The sequence below is a fragment of the Diceros bicornis genome, chromosome 15 (genome assembly GCF_020826845.1).
Source record: "Diceros bicornis minor isolate mBicDic1 chromosome 15, mDicBic1.mat.cur, whole genome shotgun sequence".
NCBI classification, from domain to species: domain Eukaryota; kingdom Metazoa; phylum Chordata; class Mammalia; order Perissodactyla; family Rhinocerotidae; genus Diceros; species Diceros bicornis.
In genome coordinates this window covers 31,432,815-31,450,681 of record NC_080754.1, presented here as the reverse complement: position 1 = coordinate 31,450,681, position 17,867 = coordinate 31,432,815, and the positions used below count along the sequence as shown (strand labels likewise).

The 17,867-nt window shown below is 34.9% G+C and overlaps 1 protein-coding gene across 4 annotated transcripts in view; it reads left to right on the top strand.

Moving 5' to 3' along the window:
• OPA1 (OPA1 mitochondrial dynamin like GTPase) overlaps positions 1 to 17,867 on the top strand; it is an 87,670-nt gene that overhangs the window by 63,641 nt on the left and 6,162 nt on the right. For all 4 annotated transcript variants that reach the window (XM_058556100.1, XM_058556105.1, XM_058556101.1 and 1 more), the window contains 2 exons: positions 244 to 337; positions 846 to 956. In XM_058556100.1, coding sequence (XP_058412083.1) covers positions 244 to 337; positions 846 to 956 — 205 coding nt within the window. The remainder of the gene's footprint in view (positions 1 to 243; positions 338 to 845; positions 957 to 17,867) is intronic.

The following is a 17,867-nucleotide window of genomic DNA, read 5'->3' as shown; positions in this document are numbered from 1 at the left end:
TAGTTATTGTTGTTAATCTCTTACTGTCCCTAATTTATAAATTAAACTTTAGCATAGATATGTATGTATAAGAAAAAAACATAATATATCTAAGATTTCTTACTATCCATGGTTTCAGGCATCCACTGGGGTTGGAATGTATGCCCCGTGGATAAGGGAGGACAACTATAGTTGTATGTGTTTATGATCATGGTTTTCATTTTTAAATTTGCATCTGGTAATCTTAATTGCCCAATATTTCAGTTGGAATGCAACGATGTCGTCCTCTTTTGGCGAATACAGCGCATGCTTGCCATCACCGCAAATACTTTACGGCAGCAACTTACAAACACTGAAGGTAAGCCACAGAGGGACCGCTTTCTAATTTTGACATCAAAAATATAGTAATAACATCCATTTTTAATAGAAGGATGCCAGTATACTTTCTTAAAAATAGATTTATTACAAAAACCGAAAATTTTAATTTGCTGTTAAAATATTAGTGATAATAAATCATAATAGAAAAAGATAGGACATAAAACATACCAGAAGTCTCCTTTCATTACATAAAAGCTCTGTGAGAAAAAGACTCCTAAGCATCAGTTAGTTTTTTTGGGAAATCTGCACTTCCATTAAAGTGTTAGGACCTGAGAATATGATTTTTTCTCTGAGAATATGTGTTAGTTTCATTTTGATAAAAATACTGTGTAACAGGTAGAGATTCTCCCTTTAACTGAGAATTCTGAACTTAACAATAGATCTCACATGAGAAAAATAAGAACTTACTTTTCATATATTGTTAATTTTATTATCGTTGTGCATTCATAAAAATGGTGCTCCTCAGGTTTTTTATTTACTTTGAACAGTCAGGCGATTAGAGAAAAATGTTAAAGAGGTATTGGAAGATTTTGCTGAAGATAGCGAGAAGAAGGTTAAGTTGCTTACTGGTAAACGAGTTCAACTGGCCGAGGACCTCAGTAAGTAGTTCTCTCTGCCTTTTCACTTTGCCCATTTCCATTTATTTGTTCATCCTTTTAATCTCAAACTTACAAAAAAGTATATACAAAGAACTTTTTTTCCCTGAAGTATTTGAGAGAAAGTTGCTGACCTGAAGCCTCATCACTTCCAAATACTTTAATGTGTGCTTCTTAGAAACAGAGATTTTCTCCTAACAACCTTGATGCACCATCAAAATCGGGATGTTTACACAGATACATCACTGCATCTAATTCTCAGGCCGCATTCTAGTTTCACCTGTTGTCCTCATAGTGTCCTTCCATATAACAAGATGTTCCACGCTTATCCTGTACTTTCCCTGACCCAGCTTCCTTTTTTTTGGAGAATGGTATTTTGAAATCAAGAGTTGAGAACTAGATATGCTCATTGTCACTGGAACATCACTGTTCCCAGATCCTCTCCGTGTAAAGAGCAGGGGAACAAATATTGCGTCTGTGTGTGTGTGTGTACATGTGTAGGTGCTTATATATACGTTTACATCTATGTTCGTAATCATGTCTATATGTCTTTATTGAAACCGTAAGTTAACACCAATAGTTTCCATTTTAATCCAGCAGTACAGAGTCGTTCTAGTTTTCTCCTTTTCCATATTTGTAACTCCTTTTTTTGACAATGAGAAACCTTGCTCCAAGTTTCCTAAATATATTTACTTATTTTGATCAGTGCTTCTATATGTGACCACACTTGTTGCTATACCCTTTATTGCACAAACGTTCTTTTCACCAGCTGAGACTCTTATTGCCCAACTCCGAGCCGCCACCACAGTGCCTTACCCTGTGTCGACACCCTTTTCACCTCATCTTGCCTCTGACATCCCATACCAGGTTGTCTTTCTTTTTGGATCCTTTTTACTGAGCTCATGCTCTGACACTTTGTGCCAGGCATCTCCCCTCTCATCCTTCCCACCCTCCACCCCCTACACAAGGACTCCCTCCTCTCCTGAAGCTGCACCGTGCTTTTGTGGAGACACCCTCTTCATCCTGCGTGTGCTCTGACCCCCCACACAAGACTGCCCTCCTACATGGATGCTCTCCTCACTCCTGGGCCAGGCCACCAACACCCCCTGCGAACACCCTCTTAAACCTGGTCAGGCTTCACCACCTACACTAGGCCCATATCACTTTCCCTTCCCTCACCCCTCCCCACCACCAGCCAAGGCTGACCTTACTTTGTCACTTTGTTTGGGGGGATATTTGGTTCTTTCTTGAATGGTAGTAGGTTCTTAGCTTTAAAATGTTTGGGTTCCATATTAAGATTTACTTAGATCCTTGAGAACCCAGGAAAATCAATGAAAGATTATTATTATTAAATAAAAATAAAAATACTGAAGGTTGATGCTTCTGTTTGAGCTTACCTTGTTACAGGTTTCCCTTATTTCAGCTTCATGAACAAAGTATTTTTTCTTTCAATGTATACTGAAATTTTCTGTCTTATGAGTTTTCTCATATCTAAAAGAAAGCAGATGCTGAATAGAAAGAAGTTCTTCAAATTTGAAAACAGTTTCTAAACTAAGTTTATATCACTGCAATACAGTCACTAGAATATCCAAGAGAAACCAGGCAGTTTTCCTATTTTGTACCCTGTGCCTAAGCAGCATGCTCTCCCTCCGCGATTTGTCATCTCCTCTCTCCTCTCTAGTTATCTGAGCTGTTCATTTCTTTCTCTTTTCCTTTTCTTTCTTTAAATAATCTTTTTTGAAACATCTCATTTTAACTTTTATTTTCATTTTCTGTTGTTTTTCTTTTAGTTTTTTCATGCCACTTTCGCGGCATAGTTAAATTTGTGCTAAATTAGAGAAGATCTGTGTTTAAATCTGAACAGCCATTTACTAGCTCTGTTATCTTAGTCAGGATATCTCTCAGAGCCTTTGATTCTTTGTTTGTAAAAACAATTACTATAATAGTTATTTCACAGGGTTGTTAGGAGAATTAGTTCAAAAACCATTTGAAAGTCCCTGGTTTGTAATTTTATGCTAAATCATTGCTGTTGCAGGAAGAGGTGTGTCAGTGTCACAACGTATACAAGTACATTTCTTTTATATCCCTCAGGACATACTTATCAGACAGTGAAATACTTCAGTGTATTTTACCAGCATTTACATTTTTGGTGATTAAAATATGTGTCTTTTCTCATGTTTTACAACAGAGCTTTGTGTAACCGCATCACTCTCCACTCCCAATTTGATTATTTAAGAAAGTGTATTACTAACATGAATTTGTGTACTGTCAAGCCAAGTCTTATATTCTCTTGCTGGTTTTCCTGAGAAAGTACTCATATGATTCCCTTGAAATGATTTACTACTTTTGTGCGTGTAAAATCGTGGTCGTGTTACTGTACCAAATAATGTCCTTGGAAACAAGTGTTTCACCAGTGACTCAGCTTCATCAGTCACACTAAAGGAGATGAGCCATGACTTTGTCCATTAGTTCTAAAAGAATCTTGAGAGTACCTTTTCCTTACTGTTTATCTTCACCCTAACACTTGGGAATATGGTCGTAGATACTTACAGCTAGAAAACTTTCAAAGCTTAACAGTTATTACTGTATTACATGAATCAAAGTTTCTAGTATAGCATATTCAATTAGAATATAGTGAATTTAGAGGAAGAGAGGCAGTCGAGAGTTTTTACTACAAATTCACAATATTATAGGGTAGAGTATTGGAGAGATTTTTTGCCAGTCTTAAACTTGCCTGATTTTAAATCATTTCACCACTTTACTTTGGAAATTCATCAACTGATTGTCATTTAAGATGAGTACATAAGAAGTAGTACAATGTTTTCTCATATTCTGGAGAAGATATACCATCTTCACTATTGAGATGAAGCCGTGAAGCTAGAATTAGGAAGATCAAAGAAATGAAAGAAGAGCCCATCTCTTCTAGTCTTAGGAGGCTTATGAGAAGAGGACTCATACATAGGAACCAGGATTTTTTTGAAATATGGTAGATTCCATCACTGGAGCAGGGAAAGGTCACAATAAACCTGGGACATCTGAAGATGTAGAAAGTAAGGAAGTGCTGCAGGACGATGGGGACATGTCAATAGAATACAGAAGCCCACATGAAGAGGCTCTAGCTGGCCAAAACTAGGACAGTTTGGATATCAAAATAAATAACAGTTACAGATTGTAGCACATTGAATAAAATAAGAATCCATAAATTGATAATTATATAAATAAATGAATAAAATCAGTCATGAGGAATGGGATGTTTGTATAATGACACAAAATAGCTCCACACAGAATAATTAAAAAGAGAAAAAGAGTAACTTTACAGTGGAGAAGCCTGGCAATAACTACCTTAATCAAGCGGTCAGAGTTAAGATTATCAGTAACGGTCAAATCAGAACTGTGTGCCACCTTATAGAATGCAGTGAGAAGAACCCAGCATCGCTTCTCGGGTATTCTTACCAAAGATATATAACTGAAATCCAGTCATAAAGATACATCAGACAAACCCAAATTAAGGCACAGTCTACAAAATAACTGGCCTTTAATCTTCAAATATATCAAGGTCATGAGAGACAAGGAGAGACTGAGGAACTGTTCCAGGTTGAAGGAGACTGAAAAACATGAAAATGAAATGCAATGTGTGACCCTGAACTGTAGCTTTTTGCTCTAAAGGACACTAATGGGACAGTTGGTGAAACTTGAATGGAATCTGAGGGTTACGTGATAGTAATACATCAGTGTTAATTTTTAAACTTTGTTAAATTGGGATTATTTAGGAAAATATCCTTATCTGTAGCTAATACACAAAAGAATATTTGGGGCTAATGGGGCATAATGACATCAAATAGTTTAGGAAAAATATGCTCTTGCAACTTTTCCTTAAGTCTGAGATTGTTTTTACATAAAAAGAGTTAAAAAAATGTTTAATTTTGTTTTTGTAACATAATGGATCAGGGTCATGTGAAAATAATTTGAAAACATCTCTGAAGATGGCAAAAGACTGAATTACCTCATGGACAATTTAGTAAGATACAAAGCTCATCTTTCCGTCTTAATTCCTTATTTGCAGTGTCTGGTCACACTTAGACTGTCGGGTGTTTAAATATGCCCACTATGACATGAATTTCTTTTGATTTTGTAGTGAATTGTATTTCAAATGATTTTTTGTAGATATTTAAATACAGTGTTAACTTAGATAAAATCTGTTTGGATTCCCAGCGTAATTTTTAATAATATGTCCAATCTATTTATTGAAAGATTGTAATTTTAAAATGCTTTCTTTGAGGAGGGGAATGATGCATTATAGCATAATTCAAAGTTTTTCTTTCTAAGAAAATTATGATCTGTTTAATGATTTATAAAATCTATTTTATGATTATCATCATATAAAACAAGTAGTAGTGCTAACATCTTACAGGCTTTTATTGGAATTTGTTCTCCATCTCACCCCTGAAACTGAGTATCTAGGCACTGGTAACAATTGCTGGTGATGTTGCTAAACTGAGTTTCATCAACACACCATGAAATTCTTTCACTGTTTGCTCTATGAATATTGTATCAACTGTTAACTAGGTTATTGTGAGTTTCTGGACCTTTATATCAGCTGCTTGGGATTTAGAGCTTAGGTTGCTGTTTTAACTCTTGTTCACTGTAGCCCGAGTTACACTTTTCATTTTCTGTGTATATAATCAGAGAATCATTGATACCAGGAGTTAAAAGGGCATTACCAATCATTTAGAGCACTCTTTCTGAGATCTGTGGAGTCTTTTCCTCCTTATTTTACAATACCATTTTTGTATCAAAACTTGAAACTGTTTATGAATGTGAATCAATATTTGAATACTTTTCCTGTGCCAGTTATTAGGTTATGTACTTAGATGCATTCTCATAGGTACAGTCATTTTTCTCATTGTATAGATAAAGAAATGGAGGCTTAGAAACATGTAGATAGTAAGTGGTAAAGCCAAGATTTGAGCTCAGGTCTTTTAACTACTGTGCCAAACTAATTTGAAAAAAAAAACTTGGAAAATATAATTAGATAAAATGATCCTTTATATTTGGAAGCTTCCATAGTTAACAGTGTCCTATACAGTGTAGGTCAGAAAGACATACATATTAGTGATGATCATGATAAAGATCATGATCATTATCATCCTTTGTACTTCCTACATTATAAAAAGCTTTGTAATTTAAACTTTCAAACGATATGAAAACTTTGATAGAATTAGAACATCTGGGTAAGAGAACACTAAAGTGTAAACAAAGACACTAACAGGTTGAAGGAAGGTAATTTTCTTCATATGACTTGTAGACATGACTCAAAGTGTACTCTGTCAAATTCACCCATGGTTAAATAAGATCTAAGTTGCCCAGAATTCAGACCCAGCTTTTCATTGTGGTGTTTTCATGCTTAGAGACTTAAAGTCCAGCTATAACAGGTACAGAATCTTTAATTTAGCATGACGGCTGTTATTCTAAGTTGAGGCTTTTTGTTGAGCTAGTCTGGGAGTATTGAAATGTTTTATAACAAGCTTCAATGTATTTCTTCATATTTCCTGTACTTTATGTGAATAGAAGATATGCTTCAGTCAAAACTGAATGCTGCGTATTTACATCTCATTTACCAATGAAATGTGAAAACAGTGGTAAACTCTTTTACTTGGGCTACCATTGCATAGGCTTATTTTAATGATATAGTTTGATGTCCTTAATGTTAAAAACTATAGCTTAAAGAGGCTGGTAAATTAGAATTTTCCAATATCCGTAGCTTTTTTCTCCCGCAGTTAATTTGCTCTGCTGACTGCCTACGCGAGGTGGCAACAGCTGGCCTTTTTACTAGAGCTCTGGTGGGGATTAGAGTAGGAATCGCAGCAGCGTGCTCGGCCTCTTGCCTCTGTTGACTATTCTTTATTGTTTGATGCCTGAGCATCTCCCAGACAGCAAGCAATTGTTTCTTGAAACTTAAAGTTTGTTTCTCTTAGGAGTATACAATGCTGGTGGGGCTCGTCTTTGTGTCTCCTCACATTCCCAGTCTCTTCTTATCCTCCATCCTATGCCTTCTCTTGATAATTAGAAAGGGACAAAGATACAAGCTTTGTATCTTGGTGTGCATGAGATTCACTTTTGACTCTAAAAACTTAGAAATATAGACTACATATGGAAATTCCTTTTTTCTCTGAGCTACCAGATATTCAGTAATAGAAGTAATTTTTATAATGAAAACTTTGTTCTTCATAATTAATGTACCAGTGCATTTTGGAAATTATGGTGATAAAAAGGGAGCAGCAGCGGAATGATCCAATACTGCCATTTTAAAAGCTAAGATTGGAAGAGAAATGCACCATAGATGCTTAAATCTAAAAAGATCCTTTCATTAGCTCTAAAACATAATTCTAATTTATAGGACAGTTAAGAAATATATTCATGCCACGTTAAAACTTGAATAGAAAGTAGTCAGAACATATCTAGATGGAACTCTCAGCCAAAAGGATTTTGTTGTTTTTCATTTAGAAAAGAAAAATATCAAGATACTCTTGAATTTAATTTCCATTGATTACTCCACATTCCTAAACTTCTTCCATACCTGCCGTATCCTTGAAGGCCATTATAGATGAAAATAGTGGCCAGGAAATAGTGTGAGACTGAAAATCAGCCTAGAAAGAGTATTATATTCAGAATCTGGAACTTAAATTTATGGAACAGTAAAGTCATATGTTTAAAACTGTTTTTCTTGAGGTGGGACTCGGGCATGCCTCTTTCGACAAGTCTCCATAGGTAATTCTTGCCATACGCTGCCACCACCCACCCTCCTGCCCCCAAACCAGTACTCTAGAGAGTTCTGTTCACAGCAGTACAATTTGTCATTTTATTAATTGGGGTAAAATTGACATATATATTCTTTTAGTAGAATCTGATAAACCGTGTGACTGTTGAAAATTTGGTAAGTTATTTGAACTGTATCTATAGTAGCATGTTCATTTAGTTTCTGTAGATGTAACCAAAGAAAATGAGTTTTAAAGGGTATAAAGGAGGAGAGGGTGGCATTGGGTTGTAGAATTTTAGGTACCTAGTTCCAGAGAGGAATTTTTTTTAGAAAAAAGCACAATTACAGAGACTAGAGTAGGAGAAAGCATAAACTGTAAGGACCATAATCCCTGTAGCATCATTTATATGTAAATACTGTTACTGCGTTTCTTTGGCCAATAATTATGAGACCTCAATACTGCTTTTCTCATCTCTCCTAGTTTCTAGCAAGTTTCTGAGCAGTCTTTTCCCTTTGTTTCTTTCTTCTTATGTTTCTCACTGTCCCTTCTTCTAGATCATTATCACTTGGTCCCCAACCAGTATTTTTCCTCTTCCCTACTTAATTTACTTTCCTTCAGTGATTAAAAGCCTTACTGAACTACTGCCAGTGTTGTTTAATTGAGCAAAAGACAGGCTTCCCACCATAGGCAACTGTAGATCAACCAAAATTACTAATTAAGAAAAAAACTGTTCATGTCTGTGATTGATCTGTTCTGCCAAAGTGATTTGGTTCTTTCATAAATTCATATATTGTTGCGTATTGTATGTGTTCAGTGACTGTTTGATCATGACCTTTTAATGCAGACTCTTCATTAGGCCCCTTGACTTAAAAAAGAGGGAGAAGGAAGCTCGTCCTAAGGAACCCTTCCTTCCCTCTGTCATGCAAGAAAGCTGCCATCTCGTATCTCTTACAGAGCAGCTTGCATTTGCTGCATCCACCTCTATTCCCACCCACTCCCTTGCTAACATCTTGTGATCTGGCTTTCAACCCTAGAGAAACCATTCCTTTCTAGGTCACTGATGATTTCTTAATTGCCAATCCATGTAATTCACCAAAACACTTTCATAATTTTTTATATTTATTAGGAATTTTTAAGTTGATTGGAATGTTTTCATTCTCTTTGACATTTGTGTACTTTTTGGAATAGTTATTATTAGAAATGAGTATATTTGAAAAGTGGAAAGATTGGAATGTTTCTCTTCACCACAGAATAAATAACTTCTTTCTGTCTTATGTTATCAGTGTTTGAGATCTTTAAGGTATCTTTTCAGGGTAAAAGTGATTAAATTTTTAAATTCTGTCTTTGTGAAATAATATTTTTCATAGTAAGGTGCAGTTGACAAAGCAGCTAAGGAAGATAGTGAAGGATTATTTTTATCTTGAATCTGCATAGATGAAGTAGATTCTGCTTTGTGTTGTAGCCAAAAAAGAGAGAGAGAGAGTTGACACAAAGAATAAAGTAATCCTCAGGGAGAGTCCTCTGTGTTAGAGAAGTAGTTATTTACACGCAGAATTCCACAGGACGAGCCTGAGTGCTGTGCTTCCCAGGTTATTAATGAGAAAATCCGGACTTAAAAAGGGGCTTTTAGAATCAAGCACATTTTTCATGGCCTAAGTCTCTCTTAAAGGCAACATTGAAGGATATTGATAAATTGGTACAAGATTAAAAGGATATTTACTTCTCTGTAATCTTATATAGGCTATTGGTACTCAGTGCCTCAGTAGCAAGTATATTCTTTTTGCTCTAAACTCACATTTTAACTGATTAAAAGTAAGAATAAAGATAAGAAAGGTCTCAATTTATGGATTGAATTTTTTGTTTGTCATTTTCAAGTAGGTTTTATTTATGTGTTATTGTGATATGTGTCTATGTGTATATTCTTATGTATAAAAAGGCCAATGCACATATTAAAACTAGAAATTAAGCTGTTTTTTTTCCCTTGCTAATAATGCTTACCACTTCCCCATTGAGAGTTTAGAATGAAATAACATCTTCAAAGTTTGGATCAAACTTTGATTTGTTTTATTTTTTAATTCTATGCATTTTCTCCATTTCTAAGATGGAAAAAAAAATGGAATCTAGTCTTTGAAAACTAAATCTAATCATAAAATAATCCATTGGCCTGTGAAACAGTATATTAAAGAAATAAAATTAAGCAAGATATGAATAAATTTCTTTAAACAGAGAGAGAATCTTGAAGAACGAATTGATGCTCACTAAACTGGTAACCTCTGTGAAGGAGGGTTCCCAGGGTAGTTGGAGAGGGGGGTTAAAGGCAAAACGAATTTTAATTTTTTACTGTTTTATACATTTCTAAACTGTTTCTTTTCCCAAATGAGCATAATTCAAAATTACCTTAGAAATTTCATATTTTTAATTATCATATTCATAGAAATGGTGAAGCTAATTCATGATATGATCAATCTTAAAAGTGACAGAGGGGCCGGCCCGGTGGCGCAAGCGGTTAAGTGCGCGCGCTCCGCTGCGGCGGCCCGGGGTTTGCTGGTTCGGATCCCGGGCGCGCACCGAAGTACTGCTTGGTAAGCCATGCTGTGGCGGCGTCCCATATAAAGTGGAGGAAGATAGGCACCGATGTTAGCCCAGGGCCGTCTTCCTCAGCAAAAAAAAGAGGAGGATTGGCGGATGTTAGCTCAGGGCTGATCTCCTCACAAAAAAAAAAAAAAAAAAGTGACAGAAAATTTGCCCAAATAATCTCTTGGTGATTATGACACCAAGAGACATTTCATGGGATCACGTAGTGATTGCTCATCATGGTATCATCCTTAGTGGTTGGGATTCAATTTAAATTCGTCTCATTTCCAGTAACTGCCCATCATGGATCTGTCATCTGTGAATGAATTTGAGTCTTTCTTGAACTAGTGAAGTTTTCAAACTTGTGCAACCCGTTGAAGATAATAGATTTTCTCTGCTTCATTGTTACCTACTGTGTATGGAAATAGTCCATTTTAATGTCTGTTAGAATGGCTGTTTCGTCTATTCCTTAGTTTTAGTATTGTAAGTTGTAGAAAGTTTGCTAATTTTTATACTTCAGTTAGATCTTATTTCTTGGCCAAGAAATTCAGGTCTTTTTAATCTCGCCTTTTATTGCCACCACTTCATCCTCTGAGTCATATGTACAGACTGTACCTGCCTTCACCAAGTACACTACCAGATTTTAGGTGTTTTTGTTTTTATTTTAATCCTTTTTGTTATCACGGAACTAGTACATATGCATTGTGGAAAATTAGAAAATATAGATAGCAAAATTTTTTAAACAATAGCCACGACCCAGAGATAACCGCTGTAACGTTGTACTCTAACAAAATTTTTTATGGGGTCTTAGGGACATAATTTCTGTCACATTTTTGGAATACATTTTTCATGAGGAGATCTTAGCTTGGCTTCCTCTTTAACCCCCATATCTTCAGTTCATTGTCATTGCTCCTACTTCTGGTTTCTCATCTATCAGTGTAGGCTAAATTTCTCTTTCTTTTCTTTATATAAATTTATTTCAGAAAGGCTCACTGAAAAGAATAAGCAATAGTTAGTAAAAATAGAACCTGTAGTACCAGTTACTTTAGATAGGGCAGGTATTCCAGAGGCTGTATTGTAGCATGACATATTGAAAATCACTCCTTTGAAAGTTGATCCCCACCTGTAGTCAGGACCCTGCGCTTCCTGTGTGTGTTGTGCCTTCGTTATGTCTCTCCTTTCTTCAAAGATGCTCGGGTCATTCCCATCTTAAAACTATCAGATTGAGTCCTCCGTGCACTTTAGCTGCTTTTGATCTTGATTCTCTTTTTCACAGGAAAACCTTTGACTGTTTCCCTGCTGCTTCCGCTTTTAACCATCCACTCCCTTCTTAACTTTGTAATCTTTTATTCTCATTTCTACTGAAATTGTTTTTTCCAAGATTGCTGACGATGAAAAGAAAGCAATGAGCCAGGCGAGAACTCGGGAGTAGAAAGTGTCATGTAACTGCATCGTTTGGGACTTTGGAATCCAAATTCTGCTTGGAACTCTGTCCGCTACATTTGTATAGCGCTTACACTTGACAAAAAATGTGTTATGTTTGTCCATGTTTGCCTTGTACAGGCATATGAGGCTTGTAAGGTATTATTCCCGTTATTCCTGTGGAAAAATTGACGCTCATTGAGGGGGAAGGATTTAGCCAATTATATAAATATTTATGGCAAAGCTGGGGCAAACACCGTGTGTTAGAGATAATATCTTTTTAGATTTGTTTTGGAATTCTGTTCACCTTTAGTCTTTGGATTTATGCTTGTGGGTGACAAGAAAATTCATATGATTTGGCTTCCTTTTTTATATTATTTTCAATATGTTAATTTTAGAACCTACTTTCCTTGTTAAACTAATCGTTGAGAATCTAGAACAAGGAATTTATCTCCTAAAAGACATATGTAATGGTTTCATTCTTCAAAAAAACCCAAAGTTTATAAATCTGTGTATTTTCATTGCTATTTCAATTTTGTGATTTTCCTTTTCTGTAGAAAAAAAGAAATTGTGACTTAAAATTTAAAGGTGATTTTCTAAATCAATGAATGTAAGAAATTAATTCTAAAGTTATTTTTATTTCTTTGAGCCCTGTTCTGACTTATGGAACCAATATAATGATGCCTTCTTACAGGGCTGTTGTGAGAAATAACTGAATATTTATGAAATCAGCCTAACGTAACACGAATGCCTGTTAGTTCTCCATGTGATAAGTTTAATAATACCTTGTCCTAGTGCAGCATCTTATTTAAGAGATATTATTGTATTTCATTTTTGTTTTTCATCTCAATTTATGACTTTTTAAAGGCTGCAATTTATAAATAATTCCATATTTTTTTCATAAACTTTTAGTTTGGTTCATAAATCAGAATTACATTCTCTGTTCTTGTATTTTTTTTTTTTTACTTTTAAAATTACATTAATGAGCTGACTGTTTAAGAGTCATTCTCATGATTCATTCGTCTGTTACGCCTCCTTTTTAAAGCTTCAGCACTGAAGGTCTTTTGACAAACCAATATTTATAACAGTTTGACAGCAGGATGAGGAACAGCGTTTTTCTTTGTAACAGCTTGAAGAAAGACCCTTTCCAGGCCCCAGTCATGCAGTTACAATCTTGACCTCTTTCTTGTGCTGGGAACATACATACAGCAGCACCTCCCGTGTGTTTTCTTGTCCCATTGACTGTCCATTCACTTCCCATCTGTTTTGCAGTCTTAAAGGAACAGAAGGGGCCCTCTTCTTATAAATCTGTCTTTGCAGGTGATAAATGATGTCCTGTCTCTTTAAGGGCTGCCTGGGTGGTTTTCCTTTTCTTAAAATGTTTCAACTTTCCTCCTAACAAAATTCAGAGTAAAATATACTTTTAAGAATAAGAGGAAATAGTAAAGAAAAACATGATAGATTATTTTAAAACATTTTTAATTGCTTGGAACCAAATATTTTACCAGTCATTAGGCTAAAGTCTTTTGAGCCTTCCCAATGAATTACCTAAATCATATTTTCTAAATTAAGTTGATATTTAGATTTTTCTATGGGGACAAAAGGAATGTGTTCATTTTGAAATAGTTTATTTATTTAAGCTTTTTTTTGGAGAAAATAAAGCAATGCGTCCTTAATAAGTTACCATATAAAATAACTTTTAAGGATTTTTTTTCCCTCCATAATTCAAGTTGAGAGATGTAATTAATATGAAACATTTTACTTACTGGATACAGAAGAAAGTAATTCACGGTAGGTGATTATAATCTTAGAATCTAACTTTTACATTTAGAAAGACAGTCATGAATCCCACAAAAATTTATGATTTTTTAAATTTTTGTTGCTGAAAATAAATACTTTAAGTATAGATATTTATATTGTTGAGTTGTCCAAGAATTGAGCAGAAATAAAAATAATTAATTTTTTCTCTTATGTAGAAATTATTCATAGAAAGTTAAATGTGACAAATATTGTCCCTCCAAAAGTGTTCTTAAACTCCTGATTTAAAAAGTATTACCAGTATAAAAAGACCACTTTTAGAATATGATAGTATATTACATGAATGAGCTGCCTAGTGGTATGTCTTCTACAGACTAGCTTTTTCATTTGTTTATTAATTCCCTGCCTTATTCCAAAAAAGGATTTGAGGAAGCTTACAAAGATCTATCCTGTGCAAAGAGTAAAAATACTTAAGTGAAAAAGTTGGGTGGAAGGAAAGAGAAAATCCAGGCAAATGAAATAATGTGAAACTTGGGGTAAGATTGTACCCCCTCAAAATACATTCTCAAGGGTTCTGTGTACTTTGCTATAAGCAAGCTGCAAATTTAGCCCTGAGCTTCCCAGTGGCTGATGCACAATGGAAAGCAAAGTTGATGCACGTGATTTATGGTGGCCATCAGATAACAGCACAGCAGTTGCCTAGGAGAAGTATAGGTGTTCCTGTGCACACCTGAGGGAAATTTCATCAGTCCTCAGGAAAGGAACACTGAGTTGTATGAAGTAGTCAGTCAAATGGCTCCATATAATCATGAATTTCATGGGGCTCTTTACTGTAATATCCCTCAATGTAGACTGATAACATAAACAATTCTGAGGGAAATCAAAATGATGCAGTCCAGATACATAGCTATTTGGTTTGACTTATCTAAAGATGAAATATATAGCATCTGGAGAAATAGATGAATTATACATCCTCCCTACAATCTTATGTAAATATTTCTTCTTGCAGCTAAACCTTTTAGTAAGTATCAGGTAGCAGTAAGTTCAAGGTTTTATACTCATTGACATTGACAAACACCTGGATTGGTGCTACTTGTTATTAGTTAACGACAGGCTCATGAGAATTAATAGTTAGCTGAGCTGAAATTAGAGTTGCCATCTACTTAAGAAAGTTGGAGGGCCTAACCAAATATAAAGGCCTAATACAAGTCTGTTCTATGTTCATCCATACTGAAGTCTTTTGGGGAATAGGCTTAAAAATATTAAGAAATATTTGAAGAAGTTTTGATTGTATTAGCCAAAAGGACCCTGGTAGAAATGCTCACAGTTAAGAGTTCAAAAAAAAGAAATCTGAATTTATCCACAAGTTACTATTGAGCTATTTATATATTCAGCAGACGTAAGTTATAATTTACCTCACATACTTTCTTATAGCAGCTGTCTTTCTAAACCATATTGTTTTGGGGTCTGAAAATAGCAAATTTTTAAATAATCATCTTTAATATTTGAATTAAGTGTTGGTTAAATCAGACACTCAACAATGAATGAATGAACAGTGAATGAATATTCATGGACATCTTTTACATAGCAAGTGCTGTGCTAGGCTGAGTGATTTTATGTGACAGACTTTTTTGTAAGTAGATAATTCATACAAGCAGTCCCACACTGATTCCTGAAAAAAACAGTATAAAATGGATCTTTCCAAAGTGAATTATGTAGCCCTGTGAGAATAATATCATAATTTGTGATTGCATTTTTTACTAGGAACTTAATTTCAAATAAATAAAAATACTAAGAAATAAAAGACAACTAACAAGTTTAAAAAGATACAACTAAAACGTACGATCAGTTAGAATAGAATATTCCAGTCCTAAGTTTTCAAGTAATACAGGCTTTGAATTCTTCTGGACAATTCTCTCATTTTGTAGAGAAAGATACTAGGGCTGTCACTTGTCTGCAGTCATAAGGTTAAGAGCAAAGCTGGGACTAGAAACTTAGTTTTCCTGATTACATTACCTTTTAATACATTATGTTCTTGTCTATAAAAAAAACATATAACTACCCCATTGATGATTAGAGATGTTAGACCAGAGATTCCTAACATTATTATTTTTTTTTATTAAGCACTCCTTTCATTATTGTATACTCCTGTGAAGTCCAGGTTTTAGAAGATTTGTCTACAATAAGACACTTATTTTCTTTTTAATTAGAAACATAGAGTTAGAATTATATTTCCTAATCAGCCTAAAAAAAAATTGTTATGACAGTAGGTGTAATTCTAGTCCACACAAAGATTTCCATTTGAACTTTTGAAACACTGGAATAACCCAGAGAACTGTATTACCACCTTCACAGACCCCTGGAAGCCTGGAACCCAGCTTTGACATTACTTTGACATTTCAAACAACTTTCCAGGACGTAGGAAATGATGCCTCCTTCTTGTGCAAGAAGCAGAAGTTTTCTGTTGGTCTTCATTAATGAGTCTGTTTAAAAATAATCCTGCCTATTTGTAAGGAGAAAAGTACAGGGCCACGATTCAGAAGAGAAGTGTCAGATATAGCTATACACCTTTGACGATATCTCTTTGGTTCTTCCTTTCATCAGCTGTAAAAGGAACACTTTTCTTGTGCAGGATCTAAGATTTTGATTGTAATTTTGACACTCTTGAATCTAGTCTCTTGTTCACTTTTTTTTGTTTGTTTCCTTGTTTCCCTGTACCCTAGAGGATTCCTTTAGACACTAAACTTCTGAAGGGCACTCACAGTATAATTGTCTAATAAAAAGCAAGCTGTTTCAGGAATAACATATATTACATAATAAGAAGTGTTCCTTTAATTTTCAGTCCTTTAGTGAACAGCTTTTTACAGCAGAATCTCACCTCCAAGGTGTCCTTAAGCTTCATATAAAGTGTGTATGTAGCATGTTATAAAACAGTTCTATTAAGGTACATTTGGATCTTTGGATGTGTACACTGCATTAGTAAGTTTACAGCTTGTTTCTTCATGCTTTCTTTAAAAACATCAAAAGTTGTAAAAAGGTTTATTTCAGTGCATGTGGTAGTGTTTTGCGTGTGGTGCTTTGTTCCTGTTCTAAACTGTCGTTAACCAGTGAAGTGAGCCTTCTCCCGGGTTTGGCCTTTTGGTATTCACACTGTATTCAAAACCTAATTACAGATTAGTCTATATTTGAAACTTTTAGAGCAAGTATCAGAAAACTCAAAAAGAAAAGGAGAGTAGCCGTATCATTTCATGTGGAGATAAAGAGACCCAAAACATGATTGACTGTCAAGTCATCTGAAGAAAAGAAAAAAGAGAAGGAACTTTATTCACTGAGCCTGACGGTTTATGAGTTGGGGATTATGGGAATATTCATGACTCAATCAAGAAGCACAATGAATTGATGTTTGAAATAGTTCATCTTTTAAGTAAACATTGGATAAATGGAAAGTAGACTCAGTATTCACTACATGTAGAATTGGCTATTTCAGTGTAACAGAAATAGCAGTTTGTTAATCCCTTCCTGAGTTGGTTTAATTTAACAAGTAAATCACAAATTTTATAAGAATTCTTTAGCTATAAATATTTATTTCAAATATTTAATAGAAAAAGGAGTTTGCTGTATAATTAGCCATGCTAATCTGTACATATATTTCTGTGGGAAAGTAATTTCTAATGGTGAAATAGTTAAATACAATGAGATTTTGGGATTTGAAAACACTGTAATCCTGGGACATTAATTTGGAAGGGTCAGAAAGTGGAAAGTTTTAGTTGCTAACATTCAACCTCGATTTTTATGGATAACTCAGTTTTCTGCACAGCTGGATGGCATAGTTAGTATAGAAGACAGTGCTGAAAACTTATATCAGGGTTGAAAATGAATGAATTCAAATCTGGGAAATAATGCTGCTTATTCTTTGTAGTATAGCTTCCTTGCAAAGTAGGAAATCAGTTGACTTTCTAAAGCTACGAGTGCCTGTGCGTGTGTATATCACCATATTTTAGCCTGGTGATAAGGTGCAGTAATTAAGTTGAAGTTTCTATTTCCCCTGGTATTGTATTGTGAGACCCGAGTGTTCCATGTTGCTTATATGGTTCAGGTGACCCACCAGCTCTCGTTGACCATCATTGTCAATGTGTACCCTGCCTCCTGTCCCTAGGCTTGCTCTAGCTCTTGTGGTCCTGGCTTCTTTCCTCTTGGTCACTGGTATAACATCCAGTAAGCTTGTTGAGGTTTTTTTCCTTCTTGATAACCACCAGCACTTATTTTCTGTGCTGTGTTTTTGGGAACTTCGTTTATCATTTATCAAGTATTTATTGAGCATTTATAGTAAGCCAGACATTGTTGTGGAAACTGAGGATGCTGAACTGTTTTTGTCCAGTTTTGTAGTCTTATATGGTTCTTC